The sequence below is a fragment of the Oncorhynchus kisutch genome, linkage group LG18, assembly GCF_002021735.2.
Source record: "Oncorhynchus kisutch isolate 150728-3 linkage group LG18, Okis_V2, whole genome shotgun sequence".
Classification (NCBI taxonomy): domain Eukaryota; kingdom Metazoa; phylum Chordata; class Actinopteri; order Salmoniformes; family Salmonidae; genus Oncorhynchus; species Oncorhynchus kisutch.
Window position 1 is genome coordinate 47640312 of NC_034191.2, and position 14946 is coordinate 47655257.

The window sequence follows — 14946 nt, forward strand, 5'->3', positions numbered from 1 at the left end:
CAGTTTCTGTCTGTACAGTTTCCTCACGCCAAAGACTGTAAAAAGAGGCCTTGAACGCACAACAAAGTTGATGTCAGATTTCAAAACAAAGACTAGAGAGAGACTCAACGAATACAGCAAAGAGCTGCTATTTGAGTAATTTCATGTTTAAGTTTATTATTCAGCACTGTCAACACTTTTATAAACCATAAAATGGGCGTTTCGACAAGCTTGCGTTATCATTATTTGCGGCTTTTGTCTTCTTAATATCAAGGAATATTACATTTCTCTCTGGTCATACGAGCAACATGAATTTAAGCATGAGGCAGAAGTAATGCAGTGCAACTTAAGTTTCACCATTAGCTGGAAGAGGAGGGACGGTGAGTCGGGTGAGAGGCAGTCTCACCACTGCTCCCTCCCTCCCCTCAGACTGACCATCTGATGCAGGCCAACAGTCCAGTAGAAAAATGAACTAATGATTATACTTACTCAGCTGTGGCTCACAAGTAATAGAACAAATGATCTATTCCCAGTGTGATCATATACCTAAAATGTTTTAATAACCATTTCAAAATGTTCTGAGAAGAACATTGGCAGGGCAATACAAGCGTAGCCAATATGCAGTGATAATGTACTGGGCCTATAGCCTACTGCACAAACCTCATTGCTACAGAACAGCTTTTAATTAGTTAATGTTGCATAGGCTTATGTTTTTAAGTCATATCTGAGCGGTGGATCTCATTGTCCAATTTGACTCAAAGTGATCTTGACTCAAAATGTTGGTGACCACTCGATTTAAAAAGCTTACAAACAGGGTTGTCAAAACTATTTTAATACTTGATTTTTTTGTTTATAAAAAAACAATAATTTAACCCTAAACGTAAATGATCTAAAAACACTTGCATATGTTGTAGCTTAGACCCCATTTTACATCTGAGGTTTTTGTGTAGTGCCCACCATTGTTTGAGGCACAACGTGCTATGCTCTTGAATAGTAGAGGGTGTGGTGTGAAGGGTTGGTGTCTCCTAGATACGCTGGGTAAACAACAGAATTCCCAGCTCAATGAATCCCTAGGAAGGTCCCAATTAATGAACCATCTCCCTGGAAACCAGCGCTTGGATTGGAGGGAAGGAAAAGATGCAGCCAGCAACATCCATGATTAGACAGACACTATGGCTTGAGCTGGAGGACTGAGTGACTGAATGACTAAGTATTGATTATTCTTTCCTTCAGTATGAAGCTTATCTGGGGCAGAAGATAACATGCAGCTTCCTGTATTGAGTATCAGTGGAAACTGTTACAAAACCACTACTAGCTAGTCTATGCAGATATGCTATAATCTGGCATTAAAGCTTTGACTGCATTGACCCTCATTTGTGTGTTTATGTGATTGTGACTCGAGCCTTTTGTAGATAGGAGAGGCCAGAGCAATACAGTTCGTGAAGCGATGTAATGCCATTGAGTAACACTGATATGGTACAGTTTAACAAGATCGTGGCACTAAAAAATCAGGCTCCCAGTGAAACTCCATGAATTGCTATTATGAAGCCAGTATAATTACAGTAGTGACTCCACACACCCATCCAGAACGACTCAGAAGAGGATCACAGCCAGGAAGCCCACTTCCCCAGTGTGTGAGTGTGTGATGTCCCACAGATAAGTACACGATCTTCCATCTACATGTGTTTAAATTAGTGCCGTTTTCAGTCCAGAACATGTTCTTTCTACCTGGTTTGTGCACTGAAACACTCCAATAAAGCCCACAGATAGGAACTCCATGAAGTACATGTGAAAAACCAGTGTGTGTATTTATTCTCTTCAAGAGGGGATCTCACTAATGAGCGGTCATACCCTAGCCTCCAGGCACAGTCTGTCTTCGTGCCCACACAAGAAACGCTGCCCTGTCCTTGACCCCTCAAGTCCCAACACACCAGTTCAGCTGTGACACACAACTCTGTTTCTCACACTCTGCTCTGAGAATCACTCATCACGACCCCATCTAACCATCTGCCACGACACTGCCTGCCTGCAGACCAGACTATCTCCGGGTTGATTTTTCTCCGAGGCACAGATCTAGAATCAGCTTCACTCCCAAATCCTAACCATAACCATTAGCGGGGTAAAATACTAACCCAAGATCAGCATCTAGGGAAAACGTCACCCTATACCGACCAGCCGGCCTCTGATATAAGTGGTGAGAAGGATTATGAGGAACTAGAGGGCGTCAGTCTGTGCGTAAATGAAAATGCCCCAACGGTGAACATACTTTGACATTATCATCATCCATTTTTGGTGTAAGTGCTGACAACAAAGAGATGGGAGGTAAGGTGCTAGCTGGGGGTCAAACAGGGCCTCAGCACAGTCAAGGCTTGCCTCAGTACAGCAGGTTAACATATGCACTTTAGTGCAGTGGCTGCCAGAACTTCTAAGCTCCATGTCAGAGCCCTCCAGCAGCTGCACTGTCCAGGACTAACAGGATGGGACTAACAGAGGACAAGGAGCAAGAGAGGCTGGGAGGGAGGAGACCCTTAAAATTCCGTCGCTTCAAAAACACTCATGAAATCTGTCATTAATTTTGACATTTTTGCAGAGGAGAGGTTAGTTGTGGAATTTTACATCTAACTAAGATGTTTGGTGCAGTATTTCTCAATGAAAAACCACGAAAACCAGTCGTTTCAATGAATGACAAAGACTATTGAAGAATCCTTACTGTTGACCAATGGTTTCCACATTATCATAAAAGTGTTACATCTGCGAACATGCACTAACCCCTCAAACATTATGCTGTCTAGTTGAGTATTGACAGCCTTCCTGTATAATTTCCAAAGCATAGTGTAGGCTGAGTGGTCTTCCTGGGTCCTATGTTGGGCGGGATTAACCATCTTATTACCAAACAGGGCTGATTAAACCATGCAACTCTTTGAATAGCTATGTCTAAATTAGAGGTCGACCGATTATGATTTTTCAACGCCGATTATTATTATTTTATTTTTTATTTGTAATAATGAAAATTTACAACAATACTGAATGAACACTTATTTTAACTTCATATAATACATCAATAAAATCAATTCAGCCTCAACTAAATAATGAAACATGTTCAATTTGGTTTAAATAATGCAAAAAAAAACTGTTGGAGAAGAGAGTAAAAGTGCAATATGTGCTATGTAAGAAAGCTAACGTTTAAGTTCCTTGCTCAGAACATGAGAACATATGAAAGCTAGTGGTTCCTTTTAACATGAGTCTTCAATATTCCCAGGTAAGAAGTTTTAGGTTGTAGTTATTATTAGGAATATTTCTCTCTATATCATTTGTATTTCATTAACCTTTGACTATTGGATGTTCTTATAGACACTTTAGTATTGCCAGTGTAACACTATAGCTTCCGTCGAACCAGGAACACAACAACAGCCACCCTTGAAGCAGCGTTACCCATGCAGAGCAAGGGGAATAACTACTCCAAGTCTCAGAGTGAGTGACGTTTGAAACGCTATTAGCTAGCTAACTAGCTAGCCATTTCACATCGGTTACACCAGCCTAATCTCGGGAGTTGATAGGCTTGAAGTCATAAACAGCTGCTGGCAAACGCATGAAAGTGCTGTTTGAATGAATATTTACGAGCCTGCTGGTGCCTACCATCGCTCAGTCAGACTGCTCCATCAAATCGTAGACTTAGTTATAACATAATAACACACAGAAATATGAGCCTTAGGTCATTAATATGGTCAAATCCAGAAACCATCATCTCGAAAACAAGACGTTTATTCTTTCAGTGAGATACGGAACCGTTCCGTATTTTATCTAACGGGTGGCATCCATAAGTCTAAATATTCCTGTTACATTGCACAACCTTCAATGTTATGTCATAATTACGTAACATTCTGGCAAATTAGGCGGCCAAAACTGTTGCATATACACTGACTCTGCGTGCAATGAACGCAAGAGAAGTGACACAATTTCACCTGGTTAATATTGCCTGCTAACCTGGATTTCTTTTAGATAAAAATGCAGGTTTAAAAATATATACTTCTGTGTATTGATTTTAAGAAAGGCATTGATGTTTATGATTAGGTACACATTGGAGCAACGATACGCACTGCATCGATTATATGCAACGCAGGACACGCTAGATAAACTAGTAATATCATCAACCATGTGTAGTTAACTAGTGATTATGATTGATTGATTGTTTTTTATAAGATAAGTTTAATGCTAGCTAGCAACTTACCTTGGCTTACTGCATTCGAGTAACAGGCCGTCTCCTCGTGGAGCGCAATGAGAGGCAGGTGGATAGAGCGTTGGACTAGTTAACTGTAAGGTTGCAAGATTGAATCCCCCGAGCTGACAAGGTGAAAATCTGTCGTTCTGCCCATGAACGAGGCAGCTAACCCACCGTTCCTAGGTCATTGAAAATAAGAATGTGTTCTTAACTGACTTGCCTAGTTAAATAAAGAAAAAGGTCAAATCGGTGTCCAAAAAGACCGATTTCCGATTGTTATGAAAACTTGATATCGGCCCTAATTAATCGGCCATTCTGATTAATCGGTCGACCTCTAGTCTAAATGTCTCCTACATTCTGCCAGCTTTGCTCCTTACCCAGGCTCCGGTTGTGTGAAACCCCCTGGAGTAAGGAGGCTGGCTTAATTAAAGTATAATGAGAATTAGAGCGCCTTCATGTTAATACTGCCAAAAATAGTGAAGTTTGATTAGTTGAAGAAAAATGTGCCTCTGTTGGAAGTTCTCGGGAACATGCGCATTTGTATGTAGCTTCTCTGTGTTTGTCGATGTGTGATTGTCTCTAGTGTGCACCACGTAAAATGGTGTGCGTATGCATGGCTTAGTAGCAGGCGTAAAGGTCTCTGTGTGTGTGGCCCGTTCAGCCAGGAATGTAGACTAACTAGGATCAGTGTGGTTGAGGGAGAGTTCAGGCGCACAGACGGCAGGGCAGGCAGATTGCTTCAGATTCCAGTCATTCCTGCATTTCCTCTTGCTGGCATCATGTACTACAGAGCTCAGAGGGCCATGCTGGGTTAATTACTCACAGTATACACACTCCTACTCAGAAAGATACAATATAGTACTTAGTCACTCACAAGCCTGGCTTAAGCCACCTCTCAAACAGAAAGGTAGGAGAGAATAATAGTTGTTTGCAAAAGTTAACTCGCACTATAGTACTACAACAAAATGTGTTGGATTAAAAACAATGCTGTACACCATGTCAACACTTCTCAGGAATAACTCTAGCTGCCCTTTTCAAACCATTTTGAACAGATTTCCAAGAACCAGAGTGAACAACTGTGACGTAGCGGGACACAGACATTATGCAAAAGGTTCAGTGCTCAGAGCAAAACACTTTCATTGCAGTGTTCTTGCTACATTGAAGGATGAAAATATATGCTTTGGGGGCGGGGGGCACTGGTGGGGCTCAATGGTACAGGATTTATGGGTGGGCTCTATTGTGTGATTGCAGAAAATCAATGGCATATCTCCTGTCCATCTCATTAGTTGATGCTTATTTTTCATTGACGCATATAAGCTACACAGAGCCAAAAATATAAACGCAACATGCAACAATTTCAAAGACTTCTGTTACACGTCATAATAGGAAATCAGTCAACTGAAATAAATTAATTAGGCCCTAAGCTATGGATTTCAAAAGTGGCAATACAGAGGGCCCTCTGAGTTAAATTGAGGACAACAAATACTTTGACATTAAAAATGTTTGTTACGATTCTATTGTATGTTACATGCCATGTACCAGCTGTGTATCTATTCATGGGGTGAAATTATGTTAGCGACTGGTGTGGAATCCTTAATGCTGCACACCTATAAGGCCCGGCAAGCAAAGATATTTTGTCAGACCAAGCATTTCGTTAGGGCACGACTCACATCCACCTGAGACCGGTCAGTATCAGGCAGGTCACTGCACTTGACCAATGAGGCCTAAGACCGACTTTAAATACCCAAACCAACACACAGAGAAACAAAGAGCATAAGAGAATGGTGTCACATTGCGAGGCCACCATGAGTCCATGTCCCCCAATCCCTGTCTCTGTGTAGTTAGCTAGTGGTCCTATGGCACATCATTCCTATCGGTGCGCACCATCCGTGCACACAGATGCTCTCTGCTATCGCTAACACCAGCTTCCCGTCACCACCGCCATGGCCCATTGTTTACCTTGGTGGTGGTGACTGAGGGGCAGAGTGCAGGAGGAAAGTCGTGAGATTTACAACAGATGTATACAAGTGCCCGTCTATGGTTGACACTGCCCTGATAGGATTAATGAGCATTACTATCAGGCTGGTTTCGGTGTCATCTGTTTACCGGGGAAAAAAAGGTATGACTTCTACGGGAGGGTTAGTCTGCGCACACGCGCCACGCAGAACGCCTGCAGCAGTATCTCCCTAGGGCTTGCAGGGCTCTTCGCACCAAGACAGCCTCCCTGGCTGGATGTTCTCCACCCGACACCATCACTCAGCCTGTCTGGCTGCTCTGTGGTCTGGGGTGGGTTAATCCATCTCCGGAATAAATAAAAAACATCTCCAAATGGAAGGGCGGGGCAGGATGTGGGACCAGCTGGTCATCATCTCAGACAAAGGAACCTGTTGAATGTGCTATTGCATTAGAGGGACCTCTACCTCTTTCACAATGCTTCTCCACTAGCTCCTCACTTCTGGTTACCTTTCACATACTTGGCTCTTCTCAGAAGTGGGACACAGCTTTCGGATTGTGCACACACACACAATGAGGACGTTCGACTTTGATTTGGCTTAAGGATTGGCCAGTGCAGACTTCTCTCAGCAGACTCAATGTCAGCCTTGAGAGATCCATAAAACCAAACTACATCAAAAGAAATGCAGACTAAAAAGGAAGAGTCCTTTGGTGTACTTTCCCATGCTTCTGGGAAACTTACTGCCTTGAGAGACAGACGGAGCCAGGGGAAGGGGGGGGAACTAATGTGGGTTTACCGCAGGGAGGACCAGTGGCAGGTGTGATTTATCACCAGTCATGGCCTAGTTCAGCTAACAGAGTCACAGAGGCTGGAATAGAGGGGAAAATTACAAATCTGTACAGCACTTTATGGAATCAGGATCTGCACAGTGTAGGCCTAGGCTAGGTCTAGAGATTCTGGCAGAGAACTACTTCTTATGCCTGGCCAGACATTAGGATATACTTTAATGCTGAACTTCTGGCGCTAAAAGGGGGGGGGGGGTTCTGTGTATTTTTAAGTGGAGCCCCTGTGGGTCAGTAAAGATGATACTTTCTGGGAGAGGGCTAGGTTGGAAGTGGTTTCATTTTGAAGGCATGTTCCTCCTGAAATATTAAAGGGAAGATGTACACCTCCATTAGGTTAAAGGGTGGGAGACGGGATGAATGGATGTGGTTGTTCGGATCTCACATCTGCAAACAAGACACAATGCTGATGTGTGAAAGACTGCTCTTCGCTCAAACAAATGACTCATATCGGTAAAGGAAAAACAATGGAAACGGTTACATGGCATTCAGTAGTAGCAGAGCAAAGTGGACCCAAAGTCCATCCGGGTGCATTGTTTTCATGGTGTGAATTGTTTGTCAATGTTTCGCTATTAGGGATGTAACGATTCACCGATTCGCATCGGTCTCGATTCAAAATGTTTAAGATTTGACTATTGGTCCGCAGATCCCAAACGGATCCAAGTATAGCATGCATCAGTCAGAAATCGATTCGAAAGTTACAAATCGCAATTCACTAACCTTTTGCTCATGTTACTTTCTACCTTTAGAAAATACATCATATTTTGTGACAACTGACGCTTCTGCTTCATCAATGTTGAACTAAGCATGTGTTGTCAGTCATTGATCTACAAGTCATTTTGCATGCCAAACAACCCAAGGAAATATCAGTAGCCTACTCAAACTGCTCCGACTTGATGCACTGCCCCACCCCGAAATATCAGCAGCCTACTCAAACTGCCCCGCTTCGCGCACTGTCCCACTTCGTCTTTGCAGTGAAGTGCCTTGTCCTTGTTAGCATGAAAAGGAAGAGCAGGTAAAGCTGTCCAAAAGCTTGGGGGATGAGCGATCCGCTTTACATGACCGGTTCATCTTCAATCATTGACAGAGACGATTGCCCATGAGAAGGTCTAATGACCCTCTGCTTCTCAGAGACACACTGGAGATAGAGGAGTGCTTGAACTGACTAATTCCATTCAGTGTTTTTTTTTTTCCATTCGCATTAGGAGGCAGTGTTATTTGTTAAAACCACTGAGGAGCCCTACTTAGCAGCAACACAAAAGACGCATTAAGGAATAGTGAGGATTAAGCGTTGCGTAATGAGAAAACAGAGCTGGGGCTTGATGTTAAGGGCCCAGAACACATTGGCGTGAGTTGGAATTCCTGACTGCGCTCTCCAAGGATCCTTCTGGGTTCTGTATAGTAAAGGGGTGTAATCATTATGCCTAGAATTAACACCCGCCACCTACATTGGTGGGTCTATTTCACCAGCCACGTTGGCGGGTGGTCTGGGCTCCCGTTTGTGAATAAAAATAGTCAAGTATGTTCACATTAATAGTAACAAATGCTGCAGTAGCTGCAGTTTGTTTCCTAGCTGGTCAATTAATTACACAAAATCAAAGAACTACGAATCCTATATACTGTCTGGCTGGGGGCTGTGCGCACGTGAAGAGCTGAGTGAAAAATACATTTTTAGAAGTGCTGTGCACAGGCATAAAAGTTCATCTAATTTACTTGAAACAAAGTGATACTTTGTCCTTGTTTCTTGGCTATTTACATTGTTTTGTTCACTAGGCTAAGTTGTTTTTCTGTCTGAGTTTCAATTGCTAGTGAAGAGATGCTTCTACTAATCAGACTCAACCTCACAGGAACAAAGTAATACATTTTACTAGTAATACATATGTTTTAGAAACAATACAAAGCATGCTAATCCGTTTGGTGTAATTTTTGCACATTTTTTTTTGGGGGGGGGGGCTGCCTCTGTGGCTGATGGACCAAAAAATACATTTTATGCCATGGTTGCAATAGTTTTGCATCCGAAACAGTTTATTCCAAATATAAAATTCAAGAGAGTTTCTATTGGACAAATTCAGGTATGTTCCTCCCCGTTTTGCTTCCTTCTGTTTGGTTCTTCAACGGTAAACATTTCTGTAATGAATACACCCCAGAAGAGAGGTCTATGGAGGCAAGCCTCATTTTGTACCAAGACAGCACAGCCTACTGTGCTGTAGCGCTTTCTGTTTGAGCTGATAGGGTTGAACAACTTGATCCAACATGTAATTTTGTTCTTCCAGTGTAATACAATGCTGAATAATATTTCTAAAGAAAGAACCTTATCAGGAAAAACAACCTGGAACCCAGAGCCATTTGATAAAACATATTTTTCCCATGCAATGCTTAACTGAAAAAGGCAATACTACAGCTCACATAAGCTAGGGTTGCCAGGTAGGGCTCAAGAAACACACAGTGAGTCTAAGAACCTGTCAGGGCATCTGAATCTCCATCTGTTCACACTGTTAAACCCCTTTCCAAAACCTATACAGAAAATCTACCCCTCTAAACTCCATAGCACAATCCCCATTATAGTACTAATTTGTCTCATTGCATAGTACATCCAATTTTCCTTCTGACTGTACGGAGAATATTAATGCCTCATGGGTTGTGCGTGCCAAATGTCATTGAGCATTGCTCAAGCAGACTTGGAAAAACTCAAGCTGACAGCTTTGGGTACAGACATCGGGTCTGTGTATGGAGCACTGGGTTTAGGTTTGCTGCAGAGTGGCCAATCTCCACAGTGACTTTTGTGAGGTGGAGTGTGCCAATTATTGTCAATGAGAGCTGGAACACTTGGCGGTGCAATAACACCCACAATCTCTCCATTCGGTCACCACCGTAGGCTGTTACCAGGAGAGGCGTCTGTAGTAGTTGAAAAAGTAAAGGCAATTGAAATATCATAACTGAAAAGATGCTTTTCTTTGGGGTAAATCCAGTTGAATTCAATCGCTTTTTGACAGCATCCCTTAGGATTCAAACATCACTTTCCATGCATGCTTGCCCAAAGAGGATGTCAGAAATATTCATCATAATTTTTTTTTTAAAACATAGTAATCACCAAAGTTCTGGAGCATGTCTTTCACGTCAATGATCTAAAAACACATAAATTCAAAAAAAGAATATCCATATTCACATGCTGCATTTTAGACCCTTACTTCACATGATTTGGGGTTTTTGTGCTGTGCCAGGCCTCAGTTGAGACGCAACATACTCTTGAACACAACATACTCTTGAATTCCATTAATTATATCCCTTCAGACCAGGGTTTCCTTTAGCTGGTAATAGCAGAGCATACAGATTGAGCCTAGTTGAAGCGAAAATGTGTCAGACAAAGCGAGTGCTGCTCCTACAGCTTCTGTTGCTGCTGGAATGAAACGTGCTTTATATGCCAATCATTGCTCAACAATTCAAATTAAATTGTGTGTTAAAAACAGTTATGATAACTGTAGAGAGCTAGAGATGCCATGAATAGCCATCATAGCATGGCAAGGAGATACCAAATGAGATGAATGAGAGCTCACGATTCTATTATGGTTTGAGCATTCACCATTATTGCCATGTTGTCTCCACACGGCCTATTATGGGTCTGACCTCTGATGGCCCCCTCTCTCTCCGAAGCCTTTCTATAAATGCAGGCAAGGGGACCATATGCTTTGTGTCTGCACGCAACACGGCCACCTGCTCTGTCACACCACATTTGTGTCTCTCGGCTAAATACAGTTCCGTGTTAGTGGTCCTGAGTGTATGCCTTCTGCCAGCCTCACGGTCCCCTGCACCGCCAGGCCCTCCTTTCAATGACTGGGCCCAGTCATGCTGAGTCAAGCAGACCAGGCGATGCACCCTTAGATACAGCCCCCCACCTCAGCCTTGATCTGTGTCAGGAAACCCCAGTCAGCATCTGGCTGAACTAGCAGCTGGGTTGAATATTAAACAACTGGATGTCTGCGTGTGCTTTTGTGAGTCCTAGAGCAACACTGAGCTGCACCCCAACACCCTCCTCTCCCTTTATCCTCCAGTGAACATAGGGGCCTGAGCCAAGTCTCAGCCCGCTCAGCTTAGTCATAAACAGAGCTTTTTGGTCAAGTCGGCACAAACAGCCACACACACACGGCCCCTCTCATCCCTGTTATGTCCATGTACAAAACTCTGACAAAAGGTGAGTGACATTTTAAGAGCGAGTGCAACTGAGGTCTTGGTTGACAAATCAGATTGTGTTTTTCACTGGATTAGATTGTGAACAATTGCATTCTCTCTACTAACTTAAGTAATAAATGCAATTTGTGATTCATTACCTTTACCTTGCATATCTTAATATAATGGCCTGGGACTCAGGGCATGACTCAAGTGGTAGACTGTCAACAGCCTAAGCAGAATACTTAGGCCTAGAAGTGACTACTTACACAGGTATTCAAACTCTCTAGAGATTCTTGTGGACCTGCACACTTCAGTAGACTTTGCCATCTTAGCGTAGCTTCTTATGACCTTGGGTTTGTCGACACGACAGAAGAACTACTGGTGACTGTGCCACTCTCCCCACCACCACCTAGCCATGTCTGAGAGCCTGTCTCAGCATTTCTGAGCAGCAACACATCTCTGATGAACTTGATGTCCATTATCTTGCACAGCCATTCCCTTATCCCATAGCAGAACAATGAACACAGCGGCATAATGAGGCGAAAGTCAGGTCACTCTTGCGCCCCAGTGCTCTGGTGTAAATGAGTGTTGGAAGCTGGAGGGGAACATAATGCACAGCCAGATAACCATCCTGCTCCCCTAAAAATAAACATGAGGGGCATGCCAGCAGAGCTTATGTCATTTGTCATGTAGGAGTAGTGTGAATGGGTTTCCAATCCCACCGGCCTGTGCCGTTACTGTGGGCAACGTAGTGCAGGCCAGTGGACTCCTTTCATCCGCTGAGTCCGTCTGCACATTTGATATCATGCAGCATATGCCCACTCCACTCTGAAGCAGGAGCCTCCTCTGCTTGACTCCACACAGCAAGCATCCAAGGAAGGCAGAGACCCGTTTCTCCTCTGATTCCTATTCTCTGCTGTTATCAATGTGCTGTCAGCTGACAATGTGCTGTCAGCTGCTCTGAGCAGCCAGCCTGATGGTACACACCTCCTCTCTCAGCTACTTTGATGACACATGCATGGGGAGTAACCATTGACAAGAATAAGAGGACATAAAGGTAGCATCATACCTTCCCGCGTATACAGTCTTAGCCCCCAGAATATGAAAGTAGCCACAACACTCACCCAATATGGTGTTTGGAATTTTAAGGCATTTAAACCCCTTTCTAAATAAACAGTATGTTGTTCCTGCGTGACAGGATTAGTTAGTTAATATGCTCAGTTAATTATACTGATGTTGCCAGATGTTTATAGCAGGCAAAGTAAATCAAAACATCAGCCACCTGTTCCATGGGGGTTGCTCGCGGTTGGAGATCATTCCGCTAGCCTTGATTTGACCATGCATAATGGTTTGGATAGCCAGGATAGGCCACAATGTGCTAATGAAAATCACTGGTTGCTTACCTTGGGTAGTTCTCGGAGTTGGTTAGCGTCGAGGAGAAGCTCCTCCAGACTGCGGCTGTAGCGAAATATCTCGTCGGGGACATTTTGCAAATTACAATGTCGCTTGTCCACCGACTCGACGTGGCGGTTACAACGCCACAAAGGGATACACTTCAGCATGTCCGGCCGCCGTTATCGATTTGGTTGCCGGCGTTACTCAGCACTCCGCATCGGAGAGAGAAACGGGGAAAGGTTGTGGGAGGGGAGGGAGGGATAGGAAAATGTATACAAATATCGACGTGACAGATGAGTGGGACGTCGAAATCCCGCTGCTCCCGCGTCGAACCAAAAGGGGGAGGCCAAATCCAGTTAAAACCAGGGACACAGGAATCATTCGTCTCGTCAATTGATATCCAAAATTGAGTATTTTGTTGGCTCTCAGCGACTTAAATCCAACATAAATGTGATAATTACATTTTTTTTTTAAATACGATTATTAGCTTCCGTGTTTGGAGTCAATGTCTCATTAAAATTATATACGGTTTGCTAATAATCTAAAAAAAAACAGCCACTTTAAAACAAACTAACGTTCTCATTTCCATAGTTCTGACAACGCAGTCCAGCCACCATTTACGTTAGCTACTAGTACTAGACGGTTTGCTATTTGATACAAGGAAGCTGGCCTGTCTAGCAAGATGGCTAGCTTACTAAGCAAATATTATACGGCTCCCCGTTACAAATGTGTGTTATGTTGCTCAATGCGAGAATGCTGATCGGTAAAATATGACAGGCTGTTGCATTATCGGAAATAGTCCCATGTAGGCACACTGAATGGCCCCTTGAAGTTACGTCTGGAGGGATGGAACTCGTCTGCTGTACTGTGTCGCTAACGTTACTAGCTTGTGAGCACTCGTGCCTCTTTAGGCTACGGATACAAACTTGCAGTTTAACGATCTACCAAATTCGAAACCAATTCTGGGCAGTCTTTCAAAAGCTGTCTGCACTGAAAACAATAACCAGAAGACGTGACACGTGTAAAGCAACAACTATTGAACCCACAATATCAACAACCGTAGGATTTTCCCTCCCTCCTTGAGCCAGGCCGGTGGGGTGTGTGAGGCTGGGCAGGGCTAAACTGGAGGTTACCACTGTGCACGACTGGGATGCCACGAAGAACAAGTCCGAGATGTCAGGATTTTTGACTGCTTATTTTAGCGAACATTGAAGAAATCCTCTGTCGCAAAATATTCCGCTCTGGAGTTTCCTCACTCAGACCGGGTGTGTGGCGATCGCTGACCACTGACTCCTCCCTATTGATGTTGGAGCTGGGTGCGCTCGATTTACAACTGACACCTCGATCATCTCACACGCATGCCTAGTGCCTACTCAGAATTTCCTTCATATTTTGCTAGAATGAATAGACATCCAAATCAAATCAAATTTGCTAGAATGAATAGAGATGATATCGGCCTTAGTTTTTTGGAGGACAACTACTGCCCGACACTGATAGGACTGCATACGCCGGTCAGCGCAGCCACACATATCCAGGATAATAAAATAAAGTGCATCAATTTTGTCCTTCTCCCTCCCTCCCCCGGCAAACACCCAAGCTGCAAATAGGTAATAGCGACCCCAAGGGGCTAGGAGGTATTCGATATAACTTTTAGAAGAGGGTTGGCTTTATTCTGGTTTTCATTCTGACTTCAGAGTCTGGAATGGCTCTTTGATGTTGTTGGCACAATGTGTCAATAATAATACTGAAGAGGGCTGTGTTTCTCACTCAAACACCCACATGCACAGCCCCCGAGGCCGCCCCCTTCCATTAAAACAGTTGAATTTTCTATTTCAAACACATTTTCAAGTTCACCCTCCCCCCCCCCCCCCCCCCAAAAAAAAAGAGAGAAGAGTGAAACCCGTCGCACAACTTCTGAGCGAATATTGCATCAACCGGAGTCCTGTGTGTCCAGACCTGTGTGGTCACAGCTCACCCGAGGGTCGCGTCAGCCAGGCCAGGTTGGCTTTATGTTAAAGTTTGAAAAAGCTCTACTTTTGTTGCTTAATAAATTGCCCCATCTAGCGGTAATGAAAGCGAAGTAGACAGACTGCACAGCCCAATTCAACAAATGCGTAATGTAATAACACAAGTTTGCGAAAGCGGGTCCGATGACAGGTGGATACAGTGCCAGTCAAAAGTTTGGACACACCTACTCATTCAAGGGGTTTTCTTTATTTTTTACTATTATTCTACATTGTAGAATTGAAATGCATTGTAGAATAATAGTGAAGACATCAAGACTATGAAATAACACAAAGAAACATGTAGTAACCAAAAAAGTGTTAAACAAATCAAAATATATATATTTAGATTCTTCAAAGTAGCCACCCTTTGCCTTGATGACAGCT

General features: G+C 43.4%; 1 protein-coding gene across 10 annotated transcripts in view; it reads right to left on the reverse strand.

Annotated features, from left to right (window-relative positions):
- LOC109908815 (protein scribble homolog) overlaps positions 1 to 13866 on the reverse strand; it is a 125613-nt gene extending 111747 nt beyond the window's left edge. For 4 of the 10 annotated variants that reach the window (XM_031796189.1, XM_031796188.1, XM_031796187.1 and 1 more), the window contains exon 1: positions 12565 to 13865. In XM_031796189.1, the coding sequence (XP_031652049.1) occupies positions 12565 to 12723 (159 nt within the window). In that variant the 5' untranslated portion in view covers positions 12724 to 13865. Of the gene's footprint in view, positions 1 to 12564 lie in introns of all 10 variants that reach the window. The other 6 variants (XM_031796184.1, XM_031796186.1, XM_031796183.1 and 3 more) reach the window with 2 other exon arrangements.
- Positions 13867 to 14946: the final 1080 nt, after the last annotated feature.